Here is a 23,851-nt window from a genome sequence, read left to right on the forward strand (position 1 = left end):
TGTTTGTTTTTTACTGTACAACAAGAGTATGTATATGTAAAATGTATATATATCTGCAATAGTGTAGTAGTATATATATGTTGTTTTATTTTTTCTTACAGATACAGTGTCAGGTAAAATGCGAAGAAGACTATGACACATGCAAACCTGTTGCTTCTGGTGCCAGTTAAATCAGTTTAAAGAAAAGCCAGTTAAATCGGGCTTTTAAATCATTATCATTTTATTTGTAATACTAATAGTGAGGAAAATACCGCTGCTCCACATCATGTAACTCCAGCATATACAGGAAGAATGAAATTATATATCAATATCAATTTTTATCATGGCTGCCTTAAATATTAGTTTCTATTTCTTTTTTGTTTTTCTTCTTTTTGTTTCTTTTTAAGAGTTATATATATTCGGCTAAATATTGTTTTGAGCATATCTTTCTTAAGCTCAAACTAACCTCCATTTACAATCAAGTCAACTCAAGATTTATTTCTAATTTTAAAGATACAGCAGTCATTGCTCTGCTGAGACAGAATTCACTGCCACCTGCGAGGCCTGCTGTTCATTTGATGCGAGATGACACACTGCATTTTAGTATGACAGAATCGAAGGAATTTCAGTTATTTTTCCTTTTAGTTCCATTATATTTTTATTTTCCAGCTGATAGCGTGTACGGGCTAGATGAATAAACACACACACTAGCCATACAAAACATTCCTTGTCTTCTTCTCGGGGATTTACCCACTCCTGTGGGATATACAATCCTCCACGTTACTGTCATCCAAACCCGGGTTAATTCCCACTCTTGTTCACACGCTGTGTGTGCAAAGCTCTTAATTGGGAAGCAATGAAACTATACACCAAGCAATGTGACACACACTGAGGGTGAGAAAAGACGCTCAGATGAAAGAGTGCCACCTACTGGATTTCGTTTTGATCACAAGGAGTGGGAGACGAGCAGATACGCGAGAATACAAGGCTGGAGTCTCCAGAGAATGACGCTTCGCGTCCAAACGCATTGCGTGACTTTATTTCAGACACGCACGTTTCAATATATATATACAAAATCTCAGTTAATGAATAACACCTTTGTTTTAGGGTTCAACATGCATCAGCAAACTCAACAAAGGAGGTCTGGAAAAAAACACACAAATGAAAATGTACTTCGAGCACATACAAAATATAAGGCAACATTCTTACACACACCACATAAAGCTCAGAGGGAATATTGTGGTGTTGAATGTCGAATCTTGACTTAATATTAGTGTAGTGTAAGCAATTTTGTTTGGAATAAATATCTCGGTTAACATGCTTTTATGTATATTTATTGGCCCCACTTCTTTATATTCAAATGCCAACCTTTATTTATTTATGTATAATACATATATTCACTATAATAAAAAGTAAATAAATGGATAATATAAAAAAGACACCCGACAAGTTTCCTACTGCAGACATTCGTGAATGTTGGGACACCCCGCCGTGAGGAATGTGATTTGACATTTGCGGTCTAATAAAACAAACAGATATCAGATGAAAAGCATGCGGAAAATGGGTGCTTTTTTTTTAAAGCACAAAAGACCCCATGCTGATCTACACCCCCCCCCCGTCATCTTCCTTTAAAAAGCCACCCCCCACCACCACTACCACCAACGCGTCCCCTCCCCCCCGCCCCCTCTGGTCGAGGTGCATTGTGGGGAGGAAAGTCGTTGCCATTCGACCTCTGCGGGGCCTGCGCGGACGCAGCGAGAACCCTGAAATTCATTATGCGTTTAAAACCTTTATTTATTTCCGCATAACCTACATACTCTCACCGGGAGGGCCGAGCGGAGCGCAGAAACGACGACGGTCCATCTCTTTCGGAAAACACATCGGTTATAAACACAGCATTTTAATCGGAGGAGGGGGGATACTGTTGAGAAAGTGAAGATTCTAACATATATTAAGAAAAAAAATGTCCGGTGAGAGAAACCGCAGGTCGCTGGCTTTCCGAGGAGGTGGATTAGCTGGGTTAACGGGTTCCAGCGGTATCGGTGGGGGGAACTGTAACAGCTGGGAGGCCCCGGCCTGTCAAGATCGACATTTTAACGGGAACAGGCCGGATCAAGAGGAGGACAGGGATCTGGGGGCGAAAGGACCATCGCAGAAGAGAGTGGAGGGCGCTGGATCTGTCAGCGATAGCACGGAACCCGAGGCGGAGGAAGAAGAGGACCCGGAAGGGGGCAGTCGGGCAGCTGCGGAGGGCGACGATCGTGTCGACTCGGTGGAAGCGGAGGACGGGTCCGGGGACGGGAAAAACTGGGTTGCGGGGAACGGTCACAGCAACAGCGCTGACGGCCAGGAGACTGCCAGGGGAGGCGAGACGGGATCCAGGAAATCTGGGGTAGAGATGAGACCGCAGACGCTGCTTCAGAAACACTCGCTTTTCCACGCTTCGTGGTTGCAAGAATTTCCATGGCTCAAATTTTGCCAGGAGACTGGACTCATGTCGTGCTCCTGGTGTCACAACATTGCCACTAAAAACAGCGACGAGCTCGTCAAAGGCAGTCGCAACTACAAGCGGGCCTTGCTGCTGAGACATCACCTGTCTTCTGAGCACGGGAGAAACGATCCCACCAAACAGGTAACGTTAGCCCAACTCCACGACGCTTTCGTTTAGTTAACTACGTAACGTGAAATACCTGTCACACCGTCGGTATACCTTAATGTCATTACCTGTTTCCCTTTTCTGTCACACATAATAGAAGTTACTTCAAATTGTAAAGCGCAGCCTGGCAGGAAAATGAGCTTTTACCTAAGCTTCACAATCCCTTCTCCCGGCTAAATAGTTAGCATCGGTGTGCGCTAACGACCACAGCTAATGTCTAGCCTAGCTTCACAAGCCGCCCGCGGCTTTACTGTTTAGCCGGAGGTAGGTGACCAGTGGCCGCATTGGAAAGCCCCTGTACCGAAGCTAAGGGGTGACAGAGTGGAAAAACAAAAGCACTTCAAAATATATTGTACTATGCAAGTTACTGTTGTGTGCCCACTCACCGGGCAAGTTAAAGACCTGCTCCAGTTTGACACCTGTTAGCTAATATCGCTCCGGAGGCTGTTTGTTGTCAAGTGACTAATTGCATGTCACAATTAACTGCTAATCACCGATAACTGCCGAAAATGAAGGGATACATATCGGACAGTGAAGGTGTTGTGGAGCACTTTTAGATGTTCACTGTACATCGCAGCTAGTCCTTTCACCAGCAGTAGTCTTGATCGCTAGCTTGCTAGAGGTCGCACAATGGCAAGGGCTCGACCCTGGCAGCCTTCGGGGAACCGCACCCCTTACCCAACCCCCCGCCTCTCATGCAGCTCTGCTGCCTCTCTGTCCCGGGTGACCTCTGGCGCATTTCTTGCTCCTCCACCTCCGCCTCCCTTTAGGGAGCTAAATTAGAGGCATTGTGCGAGAATGACCCCCCAAAATCCATAGATGGTGTCACTTGCAGTGCTGGACAAGGAGGGGAGAGTAAATCAGGTTGCCCTGAGCGTGACATCTTGCTTGCCCAGAGGCAGCGTTTGAAAAGGTTTGAAAGAGTGAAAATAGATGTCAGTAATAGGATGACACAGCATCACCTGAGCCTGTCATCCATATTTCTGGATTATTGGGCTCTGGCTATAACTTTGGGGCATATCTTATGATTAAAGGCTTATCCTGTTTGCAGACGACTGAAACCACGGGTCATACTTACAGGAAATGACTCCACTTTATTTAATAGGCACTTAAAGAGTGTGTAGTTAGCTAAAGCTCGATGTAGGTATAATTGGGTATCAGTTTCTTGAATGCCTTTTTTTTTTTTTTAAAAAAATTCAAAACACTCACGTCTTATTGCATGTGAACTGCCTTTATTGATGTCCATGAGATGTTTTTATTGCTTCGTCATTTTTTTATTACAGTTTAAGCAACACTTCTACAATACTCTTTTAGTGACCTCATAAAAACAGGGAGGGCAGATTTGTCTGTACAGTTCGGTGTCAAAGGACATTTTTCTTATTAGTCCTACAGTAGGGGGGGAGCTCAGTTCCTTTTTAAATTGCCACATCCTACCTCATATTCAGAGAATGGCTTGGGCTGTCACGAGAATTAAGAGCGGTGTGCTATTTGTCTGTGATTTGTGAGTGAAGAGGATTGTACTACTACATTTAGTTCCTTCCTTTGTACACGCAATCACTAATCAGAATGACTTAAAGTGATCCACTAACTTGTACACATCTCTAATTGGTAAGGAGAGCACTAGGAGTGGATTAGGGGCTTGGTGAGGCTTTTCCCTAGCAACAAGGACCCCAGACGCTGTCTTGAGAGGTTTTTCAGGCCATTTCCTCATAAATGGTTATAGCTGAGTAGATAAAGATTGAATTAAAGCTTAAAGCCTTCTTTCTTTTTTTTCTGAACTATTTATCTTTTGTTTTTATGCTTCCTCAACTTGGTCTGCCTTTTTAAAGTAAACAAAACAGCAAACACAGTACTGCTGAAATAATAGGCAGCAGTGTAAGCGAGACAGCATTATGAAGCAGTACATTAAAGGGGAACTACGGTGTTATGAGGCAACGTCTTGTTCTATTCACCCATTCCTGATGTTAGTCAGGCCTCTGCTGCATTTGTTAAACCTAATTCAATTATCTGTAGCACACCAGGGCAGCTGTGTTAAATGTGGGTATCCTTGGAGAAGGGGGCCGTTGTCCTTAATTCTCTAGATGCTGTCTTATGGTCAGATTGTTCCCCGTGCTCACTAGAGGGGGAAAAAAAGGGTAAACGGAGGCAAAAGGAGACAAGGTTTTCTGAGATTAGATATGAAGTCACATATGTACGACCATTTTAATTAAATTAAATTCTCAGAAAAGTTTTATTTTTTATGGTGAAAAATGGGCAGTCCATACACTTCTTTTAATACGTATTTAAAGGAGGGCGGCTGAGGGTGTGTTAAACCCACTCTAGATGTTACAGAGTGATAGAGAAAGTTCCTTGTCATGGTTGTGTGCAGAGACTATGTGGCTGGTATTCCTCTTAACATGATGACACAGAGAGATGTGTAATTGTCATTTGTCACACCAAGTTTTTGACAGCCATTCTCTCTTACCCCTCATTTACTTCCTTGTTTTCGTTGTTTGTTTTTTTTGTTGTTGTTGAGTATAAATGACAAATTTAATCCCCATCTCGCCTGTTCACCAGAGATCAGCGATATGTGCCCGAACCAGCTCAGGATACGGCTGTAGTCAGGTCAGATGATGTATGTTGACCCATTTGATTTGATGGCCAAACAAACACTACTGTGTTGGTCTAAATGAGGGTGTAAGATGATATCACTACACTTAATTCTCCAAAAGGGAAATTAAGATATGTTTAGGCTTCTTTTTTATATGTAATTTTCATCCTGTCATTTTAGTAGAGACAAACATAGGGCTGCATCATTAATCAAACTTTAATTTCAGTTATAATTTTGGCTTCTAACGATTATTGAAATAAGATAAAGAGCGGAGATAAAATGATTATTTGACAGTGTCTCTCTTGTTCTTGTGTTTCAACCCCACACACTTTCTTTTAGTTTTGTTGCTCCCTAAAAGCCCACTTTCCCTTCCTGCAGGCCGGGACACGTTTAGTTCGGGTCGTATTTCTTTCTCTTTTCATTATTTGTTTAATTTCTGTTGAATTGCAATTAAAGCTGAAGGAAATGCTTTTTTCCCAAAGTCTCTGAGAAATGATGACATTAATATTGGCCTGAAAAATTCAGATTTTAATTCTTGTTGTAGCCCTAGACAAACACCATATTCATTGTGATTGAGTGTTCCCACAAGGGATAAGGGGTCCAGCCTATTGCCAGCCTGGTGCCTAGCAGATAGACCGGGGTGGATACGCGGGAGGGGGGTGTTTATTGGGGGACGCAGGTCAGGGGAATGGGTGGGGAGGAGCCGGAGGGAGAATTCTTCTCGTTGAGTCTGTCAGTGACACCCCCGGCTCTTTAGCATTGTTGGGAGGCAGGGACTCGCTTAGTGCAGCCCTCCCACACCTTGGGCCAAATGCACACTGCAGTATTGTTCTAGCATCTGGGGACAGACGGGTTGGGTGAGGAAAGGGGGGGCTGAGTGAAGGATACACTAGATGGAGGGAGTTAGTGAAAGACTGGTGGAGATGGCCTCGGGGTTGGGCTGGTCATGGGACTGGATAGATGGAGGGTGGTGGGGTATAAGTGAGGGGACGGAGGCAAACATGTGTGCATAAAAGGTAAACAAAAACTGGCTCCAGTGGGTTATTATGTTTCAAGGGGACCTTGTTGTATGACATGATCTGTTGGAGGTGTGTCTGAGTGTTTGCCATGGATCTGCTGGCCTTGGGGGCATTGTGGTTTGTTTGGGTTTGTGGTTGAGTTTGTTGAAGTATTCTTTTCTACAAGCAGTCAGAGCATCAAGGCTCGGGTTTATGACCATCTTGGTTTGTTTAATCCACCTGTAAATCAGCAGTTATTGGCTTTTCACTGTAAGATTTTGAAGCATTCATGTTTGACCTAGATCAAAGCACCCTCTTGGATGCTGTGCTCTCTTTCTGCCTTTTATTCTTCCACCCCTGGCATCTCTGGCTCAAATAAAAACCCAGCCACGTCATGACTGGGGGAGGCTGATATTGTCCCCACATTCTCTTTTGGCTCAAGCTGGTTTTGCCTCCAGCATCTGCTGTGCAGGGTTGATCTGCTGGTTCTCTTAAGCTCCCATCTCACACATGGCACATCTGGAGAAAGAATGATGCTGCTCATGAAGCCAGTATGGAGCAACTTAGCCCGGATAAAAGCTGAGAGGAGTCAGGGTGTTTGGGAGCGGGATGGTTAGTTGCTGCAAATGATAAGCAGTCTGCAAGTTTGTGGGTGTTGGTTTATTTGTGGTATTTGAGATGTATTTGTTTTTATTTATTTATTTTCTGAGTCTGTTGAGCCCTGAAGTTGTCATTAAGGTTATTTTATTTCATGCTGTTAGGTGGAAAATTGAAAACTCTGGGCAAAAACAAACAAGCATGAGTGTTGACAACCTAAGTTGAAAGCATATCCGACTCCCCTTGTTGCGATCGCTCTCCTGCCTGTCACCACAACGCTATATTAACCCCCACCCCACCCATAGTACTCAACATGATAACTGTGCCCCTCCACAGGCTTTGATGTGTATATCATGGAATAATTTCTCTCCCTCTCTCCTCATCCTCTTAGCCTCACCCACATGCACCATGGCTCCTTTCTATGCTTGCAAGTGGGAGCTGCTGTGTAATAAGAGAGTGAGTGCCGAGCCTTTTCACAAAGGCCCACAGTGAGTGGACAATAAGCCTAGGGGAGAACACGAGCTATTGTGAAGGCTAAAATGGGGTGACCCAACTCCTTCTCTATCACGCTCGCTTTCTGTCCCCCTCTGCTCGACATTTTCTCCTCCGCCCTGTCTCTCACTGCTCTCTCAAGCTCAGCCTTTTATTCATTTTCTTGGAGTGTGTGTTATCAGCACATTCTCAGCTTCTTTTCATATATTTCTGTCAGTTCTGTTTCTACGTTTTTGCTTTTTTTTTTCCCCACCAGGATGGTGCAGTGCAGCTTTCTTGTCTCCTAATGTGCTCTATCTGTGCATCCTCTATTTATTTATGTGGTCTGCAAAGTCAACCCCTCCTATCTCTCCCTCATTCTGCCTTTCGTTTTATTCCATCCCATCTCTCTCCCTCCAGCTGTGGCAGAGGATGATAAGCTCCCCTATACTGTGACCAGGCTGCCCTGGACAAGAGCTGCAGTGTAGAGCGAGTAGGGGTGGTGGGTGGGGGCTGGGTGGGGACCTCAGAGAAATGGATTTAATCTGAATTACTCGAGCTGAAACCCCAGCTGTACGTGTAGGCAGGGTTTGTGTGTGGATGTGCACGCGCGCCGGCGAGATGGTGATGGGTGGGGGCAAAAATGCAGGGCTTGAGCAATGTGAATTATTCTGGATTAGGACATCTGCTCTGCAATTCTAAAATGAGCCAGAGATATATGCCCTGCTTGTGTACATCATGTGGGAAAACTGACATACATGTTCTGGGTTTATGATTTTGTGTGTATACATACATACATACATACATACTTTTTTGGGGGGAGGGGGGCGCATTGTATTTTGTCTGTGAGTATATATGCATTTACTTCACCCCAGACTGTGTGTTATGTGATGTTTGCATTAAGCATATGCATGCACATCTCTATACACACCTCTTTCTCCTGCTCTGTGTTAGTCGGGCTCTTTGCCCTTCAACTCTTTCCAGGTGAGTGGGGTTTGATGCCTTTGCCTGTACCCCTCCCATGCTTGTTTTGGATACTTCTCAGGCCTCCTGGTCTATTTATGGCCTATTTCCTGTTCATCAAGTGACAGAATTTAGTTGTTTAGAAACAGAATATGTGCAAAACGTTGAATCCTGTGAATCTGTAGTAGAAACTAACTAAAGAATATAAATGGAAAGAAAACATGTTTTAATGAAGGGGGAGAAAAAAATAAAACAAACTCAAGACATTGAGACATTTCAAAAATGCTCCTAGCACAGTTATGGCTAGTTTCTTAATGGTGCCTCAAACTGTGTTATCAGGACATACAAATGGATAGAGGTCTTAATCCAGAATTATTCTTATCCATGCGAGTGTATATAGGGGTCACTGAAAGTCCATTTGTTTCATTCTGTGTAGTGTTAATGTTATGTGTTTGTTTTCTTCCCTTTTTGAAACCACGGTCTGTATCTAAAAGACTAATGTAGCAGCAGTGATCTCACCCATCGGTTTGTAGATTCTGCATTTTGAAGGCTCTACTTTTCTTTTTTCTTTTATAGCCATCGCCATCTTTTTTTCTTTCTGAGGCCGGGAGTGACCGTGTTTAGGTGAAAGGGTGGACTGATAAGTTATCAGCTAATGCTACAGTTAGCAAGCTGATTTCAAAGATTGTGTAGGTTCATTGCAGAGACACATCTCCTACAACAGAAGGGTAGAATCTTGCTTACCAAAACTGAGACACACTTGTTAAGTAAGTCATGTTAATTCTTGAAATGACTGCATTGAGAATCTCCAAAAGGAGAAAAGACTGAGGCTATGTCCAGTTTTCTCTCCGCTTTGACCTCCTGTCCACACTAAGATGGCGCTTTCCTCAAGGGAAAACACTCTCAAAAACGCATACATTTCAAAACGCAGCTGTCCCGTCGCAGTGTGGACACACGAAAACGCAGACTTTCTAAAACGATGACGCATTTTAGTCATGTGACGCAGTCACGTGACCAAATAAACAAAGATAGCAGAGTGCGTTATACAGCGGTTGTTTTGATTGCTCCAGATAGCTTTTCTTCAAGTTCTTTAATTCTCAATGGCTTTTGCGCATGACTGGAACGTAAGCGTTTTGGGCCGTTTCAATGTGGACGCACAACTCTGTGAAAATGACTGAAAACGCTGGTGTGGACGCGGAGCCTTTTCAGTTTTCAAATCTATCAGGGCTAGCTAGTGGGGACGTACCCTAAGGAGGGGAACTTCAGGAGGTGTATTGTTAACACCTGGGAGTCATGGCGACTATAACCATGGTTTTAAGCCTTATCAATATGAAATTATTCAAGTTATTAAAAAGAAAATTCATTCCATACATGTCAACATTTTAATACAGGCATTTAACGTGTGTCTCTCTCACTGAGCCAGTCTTTAGTGGCCATTAAAGGAACTGTATTCTCTATTTGCACTTTCATTCAGTCCTTGAGTTTTCCGCTTACTTGGAACACAACATCTGGCAGGAGTTGAATCAGTCAGATATTTGACTTGATCTGTGCCTGATTGGTCACTAATGCTTACCTCAGAAACGTGTTAAGTTTTTGTAACGCTTGCTTTAGCTGAACAAACATGCCATCGTGCTCAAATATGGCGTCATGTTCAGGTTTTTGCAGGCATTCTATTGGTACATAGAATAAGATGTGTTACTTTTGTTTGTGATGGTTGAATACAGTCATTTCTCGTGTTTATTAATATGTGGTTGTGTTTTATGTTTACATTTGCAGCTGTGGAATTTGGTTTAGAAAACACATTGACATTAGTGTGTTACCTAGCCTTAAAGTACTGGACCTTGCCTTCCGTCATTCCCACCTCCCCGTTAACAGCAGCCTGTCAAACCAGTTTCACCCCCAGGACAGGTGCAACAGTGTCGTTGGGAACCCAGTGGGTGTATTTGTTTTTTGTAAAGACAGGACTTACAGGAAGGGAAAACATTTGTGTACGATTGCATTTATGCTTGCGCTTGCAAATTACTTGTGTGGGCACACACAGTTTTTTAAAATACTTTTTTTTTTTTTTTCTTCTTCCTTCTTGCTTAAAAGGAGACACTGAGGCCCTCGGACAACACCAGCCCCTCCACTAACTGCACAGAGGAAGACTACCGCAACAAGCCCAACGAGAACTCCTACTGTTACCAGCTTCTACAAGAGCTGGACAAGCAACGCAAAAGTGGCATCCTCTGTGACGTCAACATTGTCGTCTCGGGCCAGGTGTTCCGCGCGCACAAAAATATACTGGTCGCAGGCAGCCGCTACTTCAAAACCCTCTACTGTCTGACCAAGAGCGAGACCCAGGACCAGACCACGGTCACACACCTAGATGTTGCTGCTGTGCAGGGCTTCTCGGTCATCCTCGACTTTCTCTACTCTGGGAATCTGCTGCTCACAAGCCAAAATGCCATTGAGGTGATGTCAGTTGCTAGTTACCTCCAGATGACAGAGGTTGTACATTCTTGTAGGGCTTTTATAAAGGATGCTCTGAACATCAGCATCAAGCAAGAAGCTCCCGATTCCGTGGTGGTGGACTACAACAAGAGGCAGATGGTGGCCAAAGAGGGGCAAAGGGGGCTAGACCGTAAGCCAAGTAACTTCTGGGCGACAAGCATCCTGTCAAAGCTATCAATCAAGGCCAGCAGCAATCAAGGGAAGGAGGCAATGGAAGAAGATGACGAAAATGGCCGCGTGAAAGAGGAGACGAGTGATATAGAGGTGACAGTGGTCGGGGGTGAGGGCTGTGCCCTGGTAACCCCCGGAGCCTCTGGTAGCTGGACCCACCACGACAACTCATCTGATTCAGCAGAGACCAATGAAATGCGGGCGACGAGTGGCCAGACGCGGGTCTTCGTCTGGAACGAGCCAGCCACAGGCGGCACGGCCGCATCACCCGCAGCAATAAAGCGAGAGGCACCAGATGCTGCAGCTGGAAGTGGACGGAGGAAAAAACAAGCTACAACACGGCGGTTTGTCTACAATTTCCCACCAGAGCCTGAAGAGGGATTTGATGAGGGGATGCTCATCCAGCCTTCAGCCTCCTACCCCAGAGAGGACTTCTCCTCGCTCTCCGAAAATGCTGGTAAGACACACATTTAACACGCCTTTTCAACTTTACAACAGTCTTGCTATGAGATGTGAGAATATGTGGATTGTCCTTTATAGCTAATGCTAAGTAGTAATTAGCATAAGAAATTTTGTTTCTTGTGTAAGTGTTTATATTCTTCCTTTACCCCTCCCCCCATCATGCCTGACAAACTCCTTCTGTCAGAAACTCCTACAACACACAGTGGAGCCTCAGACCGAGCTCTTGTCCTCCGCTGTAAAGCATCTCTGCACTCTTGGTAGTCACATGACACATTAAAACCTTGTATTTAAAGTGAATAATGTAAACGAACCCTTTTTTTTGTCCAAATGCAGAATAACGCACTGTGCTTTAGAAGTAATTCCAACCTTGAAAGGAGTCTGTAGCTGCACATTTGTCGGCCAAAAAGGTTTTAAAAAATATAGTGAAGATTACTGAGTAGAGCCCTGAAACATGAGTGGTTCAAAAGCAACATTCAGTTGGCTTTATCATCAAGTAACAAACTTTTCCTACTTGCTAACCCAATAAAAGCACAGATTGAACCCAAAGCAGTCCAATCTGTGCTTTTCAAGCATCTAACCTGCCATGAATGGTCAATAATTAAGCCAATCCTGGACTCGGGCTTCACCAAATACTCCAGACCGTTGGGCTCATAAAAGTTAAGAGATGAGAGATCTAGATATGTTAATGTTGCCAGGTCTGTCCTTCTAACGCTGAGGTCGTTTTTGTTTCTGTAAGAGACTTTCATGTATTCCATTTCTTGAAATCTTCTCTCCTTTCAGTCTTTTTCTCTTCTGTTTAACACTGGTTACATTTGTACTCTGTCTGTTCCTTCATCCACCCTATCCAGTCCGCATACGTTGTAGCACTCTTAGTAATCTCTTCTTAGATCCAGCCTTCTCCATCTCTTGTTGCCATTAAGCATGGCTCTCCATCTAACCATAATGATATCACATATTAAGTGGAGTGGTATGGATAGGGGGAAGAGGATGTGAAGACTGTGTGTAGAAGAAGTAGAGAACTACATTTTATGTACGTGTGGTGTGAGAGAGACAGAAGCCCTCCCTGATGCGGGATAATGAAGAAAGCAGGGGAAGTATTTCTTCCCGCAGACCTCCCTAAATGCACTTGAATGCTCTTTGTGCCTCCAAGGCCTCTTTTAAAATGTACGTGTAGCGATGCTGGGTGTTGGCCTAGAGAGAGTTCACTTAAAGCTGTTAGTTTTTAACATGTGTGCTCCATGTCTCTGTTCAGTATATACAGCTTTTTTCCAAATAAAGAGATGTTTATGGCTTTGTGTAAGATATCAATCACATGAAAAAGGTTTTAAGGCAGCTGTTTACCCCTAAATTATATTTTCTGTCCAACAGTACATTTACCTCAACTACCAGATTTTTAGTCGAGCAGTATGTGCTGCGTTTTCAATGTAAATAATGATCGGCTCACCAAAATATAACCACCTCCTCATCCAGACGCTTAAACCCTTTAACTACTACAGTCAAGAACCTTGAACGTCTGTAACTAATGGCCGGCCTTTTGTGAAATATCTGCGAGTGGTGGTGTCTAGAGAATTTAAGGCTAAAATGTGCAGCACATTATGCTGCTGCTGTTTGATGTTGGAGAGGAGGGCGCTTCACCTCTTTTTAGGTCATAAGAAATGTAGCCCCGCTTGTGCGCTAAACATGTGATACAACGTTCATTTAAGGTTAAATTGTACCGTTTGTGGTATTTCTCTGGTTCTGGTGTATTCTAAGCGGGGGTTTTTTGTTTTGTGTGTGTATTAGTGTTAGTTCCCATTTTGGAGTAGTGCTACAGAGTGCAGACTAAGTTAAGTTGCTGAGGGTTTTTTCTTCTTCTGAAGATTAGAGCTGAGGTTGAAACTACAAAAGTTTTGGCAAAGAATCCTGATCTCATCAGCTGTTTTGAACAAGTCTAAATATGTCATCTCAACGTCCACCTTTGTGGTGTTCGTGTCACATACAAATGACGTCACAGGATGTTCAGCCGCATTGCTATAACGACCCCACGCAAGGTGGTACTTAATTGCGGTGAAAAATGAGTCGTACTGCCTCGAGTCCCGTCAAGCTGATCTGAGTAGGTACCAGTGTTGGGACTAACACGTTATTAAGTAACGCGTCACAGTAACTACGTTATTATTGTGGTAACGAGCACGGTAACTAGTAGAGGTGGGACTCACCATACATCCCACGATACGATATTATTGCAATTTTTTAAAATATTTTGCGATATTCAGATTCTGTACATAAAGGTAAACTTTATCAATATTCATTTTATTTAATATCAAAGTCTCGCACTCAGTCTTTCTCTCATTTCAGTCAGTTTTATTGTTGAAAAACTGAACGGTTTGTATTACAGTCTAGTCCAACTTAACTGAATGCAACCATCTGGTACAATTATAGCTATTCTGAACTAAGCAATTTATGAAAACTATGCAGCCCCTTCAGCAACTGAAGAATTTGAAAGTAAATTAAAACAAAATATAATTTTACATAAAATAAAAAAGTTTTAAACTTAATTTAAGACATGTTTTATTTTAATTAAGTTAAAATAAGTAAACTGTCATGTTTATTGCTGCCAAAAAAAAGTTAAACACATTTGGACAGTGAAGGAATGTCAGGATTCTTGCTCAGAAAAAGGATCAACATGCTCTGAAGTCAGAGCACAAAAACCTTTTTTTTGTAACAAAATATCGATTTCTGCTGTCCCTGTATTGATACATTATTAGCAAACAAAATATCACGATACTACACAGTATCGATTTTTTCCCCCACCCCTAGTAACTAGTTATTATGCCAAAATCAGGAACGCGTTAATCGTTACTGGGATTTAGATAGGGTCGTTATTCATTACTTCGTGTGGTGGCTATCGTGGAGCTTCCACAGATTCAGTAGCATTAGCAAGTGGTGGAGGCCAGCAGGTGGATGAGGGAAAGGGCGAGGCGGACCGAGGCGGCCGCTGGTGTCAGGTGAACTGAACTTCAGGTAAGAAGTTATGACCTGCAGTCTATCCGGGTCAGATATAAACCAAGTTTAGGTGGAGTTTATTTTCGTTATGCTGACTTTTTCGTACAGTGTACTAGCTAGCATGACGGAGTTTCTATACAGCTGGGTAGGTGCTATGATGTTTCTGATGTTGAATTTTATTTTATTCATAAGGTTAATTATTAGAGTTGCCAACCGTCCCGTTTAAAAAAAACGGAATCGTCTCATATTCAGAGAAAATATTACGCGTTTCGTATTGAGGTGAAAAGGAATGCAGTTTGTCCGGTACTTCAGCTACAATGAAAAAGACACAAAGCGGTCTCTTCTTCTCTCATTCTCTCTCCCTCACTCTCCTGTTGCTACTTCAATCATGAAACTGATCAATGATCAGCTGATCGGCTTTTCTCTCTCGTTTGTTTATCGCTCACTTTGTGCCAGAAAGAGGAAATGTTGCGCTAAACAACAGCAGCACGTTTAAGCTTGATCAGCTGTTGTTAGAATTTATTTAATATTACTTTCTAGTATCAGCTGATGTTTGCTGGAACCACAGCCATAAACACTGCTGATCATGATGTCTGTTTGGATATGTGGTGAGAGGGAAGCATGAAGATGAAACCAGGAGATGTCCTTACTGAATCATCAGAGCTGAACAGGTGATGGAGAAACAGGTTTGCCTTTTAGGTGACATGGATGAGTTGAAGGGAAGTTATGAACTGTTTCTGAGAGACAAATAACACCGACAGCTGGTAACTGTGCAGGGGCGGGTCTAGCAAAGTTTTGCCAGGGAGCCAGGTAGGGCATTAACAGGGAAAGGGGGGCACAAAGAAATACTTTTCTTTCTTATTCTCATTTAAAATATCTAGCTCTTAAAAAAAAATTATCTGAATCTTACAACAAACGATTGATAGATTGACGCATATATACCATCAAAACGGTGTACATCACTGTCACAATAGCATTTGTTTTCATTCAAAGGCTTTATGATTTTTCCTATAATGGCGGGCCGGTCTCTAGTCAAAACGCCTGGACCGATTTTATTATTTTTAATTTTTTAATTTTTTTTAAATTTATTTATTTATTTTTTTGTCCCAGGCAGCTCATCTGCAGTCTGGTGTTACCTACATCTTCCTATTCGGAAGGCAGAATTTCCGAGTTCTGAGTACAATCGAAAGCACCACAACTGCAGTTTTCGTGTTGGATGTACAAAGCACACATGACGCTGTGACGTAGGCTAGAATCATGGCAGCAATCAATGACAGTCCAGGCGTGGGATTTCTCTCGTGGAAATATGCACATTATTTTTTCCTTTCTATTGGTAGGTGGCGCAGTGCACTTGTGGCAAGTAAGCAAGCTAGAAGACTGGCAATCTTACTGGGTATCCAGTTACGGAAGCAACACATTAACAAGAGAATTCTGAGTAAAACCAAAGTTACTTTCCCTAGTAACTAGTTACTTTGAAAGTAATGAGTAACTTGAAGTAAATGAGTTACTTTTGATAGAAGTAACTAGTAATGTAACTAAGTTACTCATTTAAAGTAACTTACCCAACACTGGTAGGTACTAATGGTAAAACGACTGTAGACTGACCTCTGGGAGCCATAAAGACAAGTGTGTTAGACATTATTTGACAGAAACCTCCATATCCCTGTTATTTCTGACTGTTTAATGGTACCTTGTACTACTGTGTAATCTTTAAAAGTGGTTAATAAATGGTACAAAGCTGGTGAGTTTTCCTCTGTCTCTGGGGAGGTGACGATGCTAAAAAAAAAAAAAACCCTGAGTGTACTTCTCCACTCTGCAGAAGATCACTAACCTTTGTCCTCATTCTATATAAGTAGATTTGGCTTCCTCAAGTTTTTTTTTTTTTTTTTTTTGTGTGTTTTTTTCCCCCCCCCTCATTTTATTATAAATGTATTACTAAAAAAAAATTCATCAGATCTCTGGAGCCAGCATTTTGCAAATTGTGGTTCTAGTGAGTTATTTTAGACACAGGCAGCAGCCACAATGGTAGATATTCTGCATTGGTTTAGATACACTGTTGTCTGATTGAAAGATCCGTACCATTACAATTTTTCACCTCGATTGTCCAGCGCCATTTATGGACAAAAAGTTTCTTGTCAGAGCAGTCGGTTGGTGACGGCATTTCCCACAGTCTAGCCTTGATTAGCCATGTACTGAATACAGTGCTCAATTGTTGTAATTCAGTCTTGATTTGTGTGTCACATGATCTTCTAAATCTACATATACTTGGATAGAAAATACTAGAATGATCCATTTCCGTCATTAGTACAAGTACACACCACAAAAACTCTTCTGCTGGCTTAAACTACACAGCTCTCTCGCACTAGCTGCCTTGCATATTTCTCTTTGAGTGAATAGTCATCGAGCAATACTAGCTGTCCCAGTTTCCCACAGTGATGTCACGCTCTTGGCTTTCATTTTGCTTCATTTTGATCTGTGTAGTCGCGCTCCAAGGATGGAAACATTTTAGCACAAATGGAGGCCTTTGTTTGTTACAGTTTTTGAAAGGGATAATAAAAACTGTAACTTTTTATCAGTCTTCTTCTTGTTGTGCTTTAGATTATTCGTTGTTGCAAACAACTGTCAATTATTTCCCTGTTTTTCATAATTAGTCTGGCCTTTTAAATTGGGCTGACTAGTGAAATATGTCAGTTTTTTAGCGTTAAAGGTAACGTCCCAAACTATTCAAATATTTAATTATGAGCTGTGAAAGCTCAGAAAAGCAGCAATTAATTCTTGGCAGTGGTTCAGTTGTAAAGACGGCTGATGTTGAAGGAAGGTTGGTGTTGAATAGGATAAGAGCAATTGAAAGTGAAGAGTGTTTCAAGGTTATGTTACTCTGCTGGTGCTGCCTGTTCTTCCTACACCAAGCCCACAGCCATTACTCATGGCCAGTAAATTCTTTGGCCAAACAAGACTGTTGGATTGTTTAAAGGGTGGGTGCTGCAAAGGCACAAAGAGCAGGTGAAATGTATTTGCATGCACGCTGGTCTCTGTTGTAGCACACCCATACACACCCACACATAGAAACAACCCACCACTGCTCACCCTACCCCCAATCCCTGCGAGGTGCAAAGCCGCAAGGGGCAGTCCCTTCTCACCCTAATCCACTCTAATGCACTGGGGCTGTCCTCACTATTCCAAATATTGACCCAGGGAGAATGGAGACACACACACACTCTCTCTCTCTCACTCTCTCACTCACTCACTCACTCACTCACTCACTCACTCACTCACTCACACACGCACACACACAAAGGGGTGTGTCTTTAATGGGCTCTAAGCGTTGATGCTTTACGAACCGGACGTGCACGTACACACACACACACACACACACACACAGGTGCTCACACTAGTGCTTACAAAAGCTGAGTGTAAGATGAGCCGTGTGAGGGCTCGACTCTGTCATCCTCCAGTTAACCCCCTTCCTGCTGGTGCCTCCTTAACTTGTTGCGCTGGTTGGTGGAAAACACACTGCTTTACATACAGTAGGGGCCTGTGTCTTTGTGTTTGCCTATGTTGTTCACTGAAACTTCCATTGTTTCATGTGGGGGTGGTTAGTTGTGTACACAAGACATTGTGAGGTGTGCGTCGCCCCCACTCCCCACCCCACCCTCCAGCTCTCAACCACCTCTCATCTGTCTTTTTCCCTTCTCTTGTCCCTTCCCCCTTTCCCAGAGCTGGCCAATCAGATCCAGTATAGCATCATGCAAGACTTACAACAAGGGGAGTCCTGGGAGAATGGTAAGATGCCACACTCTAGACTACTGCTAAATTACCAGCTTAGGCAAATTTAGTGACTCTTGTGCAATGCCCATTATTTCAAATGAGTGTGGGAAGTCTATTTAACATGTTTTCTTTTAACAAGTGAGAAGACAAACAACCGGGTTCATTTAGGAACTCCTGTTCAACTGGTTTTAGAAGGTGCAGCTGACCTGTGATCTCTGTGAGGTGCTTTTCCACCAAAAGTTCCTGGAATTTCAAATCAGCTGATGTCCAGGCACTTTCCAAGGGGTAAAAGTTCCTCTACCGAATCGGGACTTGAGTTTCCACAGTATGTGGAAAGCCTGGGACAAGTTTAAGCAAATTAGACTGACATATGGAAAACAAGACTGTCTCATGTAGCTTCTTTCTCTGTAAAAATGAGCAACAACGTTTGGTGTTTAATTTGGTCCTTTGGGTTAATATCTATAAAGCTGCTAAATTAAAGCTATAACCAAAGCTTTTTTTTTTTTTTTTTTAAAAACGGTATATGTATAACAATGACACAGAGAGCACAATTTTTTTTCTATTTTTTTTTTATTATTTAAAAAAAAAAAAGGTAGTGTTCAACAAGGCGTGAGATGGGAAGACAAATTTAGACAAGGTTATGTGTTACTTTCAGTCTATTTATAAAGGATATGAAAATGGCCAGTGCTCCGACTCAACAGTACTGAACAGTCAACGGTACAACAAGCTGTAATTGATTTCAGTATATTCTTGAGAACCAGAATAGTCGACAGAACGGTTAACACATGCAAAATAACTTGACATTGTCACATACATGTAGGAGGGGAGAGTACTGCTTACAGTCATAAGTGACAGGGTGTGTAGTGTGTGTGTATATATAGTTCATACAGCGGGTGTGAAATGGTAGGTCAGTGGGTATACACTACTTTTTTGCATTTTCCTAAATGTTCCCTTTAAACTGGAAAAGATTGTCAAGCCATTTTGAAGCCGTCATTTCATCCCTTCAACTTCGTCTGACTCTAAACTGAGTTTAGATCAGAGTCCAGATTCCATATAGGAGCTGTGTGTTATTGACTTGAATCCACAGCACACTCTAAATTAGATTCTTTCCCATTGCTCCCAAAGTTGAGACGGATCTTCTGTTTTGATTTTGCTTTGATTGTTTGTTTGTTTTTAAATAGATGATTAATGATTTAGAGGCAGGTTAGTCAGGTGGCATCAGCTGAAAAGGTGTGATAGGGATTGGTTTTTTTTAATGTAACCTTACTGAATGTGACCTTTCACTTAAAAGAAAAAAAATCACTGCATTTAAAATGCATTTATTTAAATGTACACTTTTAGGGCAGTTTGTGAATTTACACAAAATCTGTGCAGCTTAAATTCACAGCGTGTTGCACTTCCCCGAGGTGCTTCTGTGCTGTGTTTAACACACGCAGGCCGAGTGAATACACAGGTGACCTGCTTCTCATCAACCATCGTCCCCTCCTCCCCTTAGCAACCTGCCTTGACGACTCCTCTGTTGTGCGCTCCTTGGCTCAAACAAAAGGATCAGCCCTATTACCCCACTCTCAGTGGAGACAGCCCGTTTGGAGCCTTTTCAAAATCAATACATCGTCTATTTATTTGCAAACCCAGCTGTCCTCGCTGGCTTGTAAACATACCCACAGGGTTAATGAAGAAAATGAGGGTGCAAGGACATCTGCATTATTATTGATTTACACACTGAAATAAAAATAATAAAGAAATAAATAAACATGCTGATACATAGACTTTGTCCTTGAGTGATAAAATAGCCAGGCTTTATTTATTTAGCTTGCTAATCGTGTGTTCTGTATCATTAGGCAGATCAGTGTCTATGGATTATTCAGATTGCCTTAATGCTCCTAACGAGCGTTATTAGCGTGTAGCTATCCTTACCATACCGTTATTCAGTTTATTATTTAATAAAGAGACTCATTAATTTAGTAGCCCGCTAACACTTGCCTCCTCGTTTCAATTGCAGTGCTCTGGTAATTGTATAAACCCCACCACCCACTCCCCCGACTGAACTACATGAGCCAAGCAGTAGATCCATAGATCCATGGTGCTGCTTTACATTCATGCCTAACGTAGATCTTTGTATCATCGCCATAGCGTGACCTCTGTCGTAAAGTTAACCTGCAGACCAGTCAGCAGCTACAGAGAGGGATTGCGAATCTGTCACATTTAGCAGTGTGCGTAGCTTTGCCTAAATTATGTCTGCATTACAGTTTGTGGTTTGTAATGCATTTTAACTCAGTGATTTGATAAACAGGATGTTGGTTGCTGGCACACCCCTCTGTCATCATTCGGTGGAAATGCAGCTTTTACGATAATTGTCTTGCTCCATCTCACCATTATTGGTTTAAAGCAACTTTCTTTTCCTTGAGCAAAATGTTGTCTCCTGCTGACCTTCCTGTGCATCTGCATGTTTTCTGTTTTTCTCTCTACGCAGGCGAGTCCTCACACCTAGCCCTCAATAAGCTCAAGTGCCCCCACTGTAACTACATCGCCAAGCACCGTCGCACACTCAAGAGGCATCTGATCATCCACTCAGGTGTGCGCTCTTTCAGCTGCGACATCTGCGGCAAGCTGTTCACCCGCCGTGAGCATGTAAAGAGACATTCCCTGGTGAGTTTGCATATGCACTGGATCCTCTCGCGCTACCACGTGACGTGCGCCCTCCAATTTCTGGCAAACACCACAGCGTTTTGGCCGCCCCCTCACATCAGTGCACCTCCACCTTGTGTTTTGTGTCTGGTAGCTTTTGCTCAAAGGGAGTGAGTGCAGAAGTAGAACGTTTTGGCTGCATATCTTACTTTGTAATGGTGGGAGGACTGTAGGGTCAAAAACAAAGTGATTCGAAACAAATGGAATTGTGGGATCGTCCCTCATTTCCTGCATCTAAAGATAAGGAGGCCAAGTTAATCATTGTCCTGGCATCGTCCCGTTAAAGATGGAGCATAATTACTTTACTCCTTAGTCAGTTGAGAAAGATTATCCCAGTTCCATGTAGTGAAAAAAGAAGGGGAAATGTTTCTGTGTTCCACTAGTGGTAAAAGCAGTTATTCTGGTGAGCCACTCCTAGTAGCTGGAAAATAAATGCCCAAACCCCACACCCCGGTTTTATCAATCATTAACAACAAAAAAAAGGATTCAAGTTCAATACTGGTAAAATAAAGGCTAGTATGGCACAATCAGCAAACGTGTTGGTCTGTTTTTCCTTCATCAGGGTACTGTTTGAGAATCACTGGCTGAGACGAAGACTTTGACATTGAAGGATGTACTTCTGTTTGCTTTCTTGCTTCAAGTCCGATGGGAATATTGATTCTGCTAACATCCAATTAATCACAGTAGATTTTGAGCTACTGCTTACCTCTGCTTAGCGTAGCATAGAAACTGGAAACGTATAAATGTCTAACCTAGATTAGTCTGAAGCCTCCCATCAGCTCCGAGATTACCAGAATATTACTTTCCTTAACGTGGATGGTTCAGCTCCATATTTTATTCATAGCTTCCAATAGAAGAGCTTTGCATGACTCATAATTCAGAAATAATCAGTCTTTTTAACTTGGCCTGGGTGCAGATCCTCAGCTGTTTTAGCTTTTCTCCATTCAAAGTTCCCATTATCCTCATTGTTGTGTCGTCACGTCCAGCAAAAGTGATTGAACATTAGTGGCCGAAACTCAGTTTAGAGGCACCAGGCGTGCGCGTCTCACCTCATTTTCACAACCTCAGTGTTTTTGATGTGGCCGGTGCTGACCAGACACAAGTTTACAATCGTGTCAGTTTTTACTACCATTTTAATGATCCTCAGTACAGAAGCTCAGAGTAGCAGGTTACACAGAGGGAGATGTTGCAGTAAAGTCTTTGCTTCCAGTTTTGACACTTTTTTTTTTCCCCCTCCTCTACAAGCACTGATGTGGAGGATTTTGTAAACAGCGCAGAGCTGTAGTGGCGTCACTGAACAACATGACCAATGTGGCAAGTGTAATGAGCCACTAAGGCACCAGTCCCAAAGGCCTAAAGATGGGTCAGTGCCCTCCTGGCCGAGAAAAATGTTTCCCCAACCAGTTGGCAAGTGGTTGCTTGAGATGTATGCCACTGCACCGAAAACCTCCTTGCGCTAGCTTTAGTCCAGCTAGCAGCAAGCTGGCAGATTCCTGCAGTTGCCTAGTCTCCATCAAAGACACTGAGTCATGAAAAGTGCAGCTCAAACCAGAAACGGAGACCATTCACCTTCAAAGTAAAAGTTTTGAAACTTTTGTGGTAAGCCACAACTTTTACTTCGAAGGCGAATGTTGCACTTGTGACCTATGGGAAACCTTGGTTATCTCCTAGCAACAACGGTGATCTCAAGGAGAACATTAACTTTGCTCGTGTTTAATATACTTGTATTGTGACTAAAACTAAAGAAAAGTAGCATAAGTCCACATTAGATTTACCAGTGAACGCATCGTTTACACAACAACTAACTGGAATTACTCCATGTCATCGACCCTGTCTACCTTCTAGGTTCACAAGAAGGACAAAAAATACAAGTGCATGGTATGCAAGAAGATCTTCATGCTCGCAGCAAGCGTGGGTATCCGCCACGGCTCGCGGCGCTACGGCGTGTGTGCAGACTGCGCCGACTCGCACCAGGCCACTCAGGAGGGCCTGGAGGGCATCGAGTTTCCTCGGGATGAAGACTTTGACGGGGAGGAAGGGGAAGAAGTGGAGGGCGAGGAACCTGCTGAGAACGACCAATCAAATTGGGGCGAGGGCAACGCTGGTGCTGCCCCGGAAGAGGACTAAAAAAAAAATAAATACATTTTTAACAAGCTTGAGAAACAAAAATGAATAACAGTTGATGTTTAATATATATGTATACAGAAATCTAGCTGGTAAACAATCAACTCCAAAGTGCTATCAAACCTTGAGGTTACTTAATTGTGCGAGTATATGACAAAGAGTTTGATTTTTTTTTTTTTTTTTTTTAAAGAAAAGCTTTGCGGGAACTCCAAGATGTACAGATTTTATTATTGCTCAAATGTGTCCAACTCTGGGCCCAGCGCCCACAAGAGAACGATTTAATGACGAATAACGTGATGAATCAGGTCTTTGGTGATGTATTTTATTTCCTGTTTTGTTTTTTGTTTTCGGGACGGGCGGGCGGGAGTCTGGTAGGGTGAAGTCGTTTTTGAGTTGAGTTAGGCCAATCATCTAAACAAAGAAATGTTAATTATTTAATTTATGAAGAGAGGTCTTTATGGTCTTATCAGATTCTATAATTTGTTTTGTTCTATTGTTTCTTTCCTTGTCTGCGAGCAGAGCCGTAGTAAGCCGTCGCTCTCTGCTGCGTCTGAGTGTGCGTTGTAGAAGTACACAGAAGAAGAGCATTACTGTCCACAGGAAGATTTTACCTTGCTCTGTAGATTTTTTTTTTCTTATATGCGCTAAATATTATTCTTTTCTGTGTTTTATGTTTGTTTGTTTTTTTCCTTCCCTGCACAAAATCTTGGAACCAAAAAATCTGTTTTGCGACTCTAATGTATTACAGCCATATTTATGATTAATTTAAGAGGGCTGTGATATTGTGCCAAACAGACCGCACACCAAGATTAAGCAGGAAACAAAAACTACTGAATTTAAACAAAAAAAGAGAAAAAAAAAAAAGATGAGAGTGAGAGAAAGACGATGTTAGGTTTGTTGTTAAGCGGG

The 23,851-nt window shown here is 42.5% G+C and overlaps 1 protein-coding gene across 2 annotated transcripts; it reads left to right on the top strand.

The window, feature by feature from the left end:
• The first annotated feature begins 1,802 nt into the window (after nt 1-1,802).
• Nucleotides 1,803-23,610, top strand: zbtb10 (zinc finger and BTB domain containing 10). Of its 2 annotated transcripts, XM_026155775.1 has the most exons (5): nt 1,803-2,611; nt 10,346-11,375; nt 18,080-18,145; nt 20,604-20,779; nt 22,664-23,610. In XM_026155775.1, the coding sequence occupies exons 1-5, from the start codon at nt 1,943-1,945 to the stop codon at nt 22,943-22,945; spliced, it is 2,223 nt and encodes a 740-aa protein (XP_026011560.1). In that variant the 5' UTR covers nt 1,803-1,942; the 3' UTR covers nt 22,946-23,610. The 2 variants fall into 2 exon arrangements, with proteins under 2 accessions (XP_026011560.1, XP_026011561.1); XM_026155776.1 differs by lacking the exon at nt 18,080-18,145.
• The last annotated feature ends 241 nt before the right edge of the window (nt 23,611-23,851 follow it).

This window comes from Astatotilapia calliptera, chromosome 22 (genome assembly GCF_900246225.1).
Source record: "Astatotilapia calliptera chromosome 22, fAstCal1.2, whole genome shotgun sequence".
Lineage (NCBI taxonomy): Eukaryota > Metazoa > Chordata > Actinopteri > Cichliformes > Cichlidae > Astatotilapia > Astatotilapia calliptera.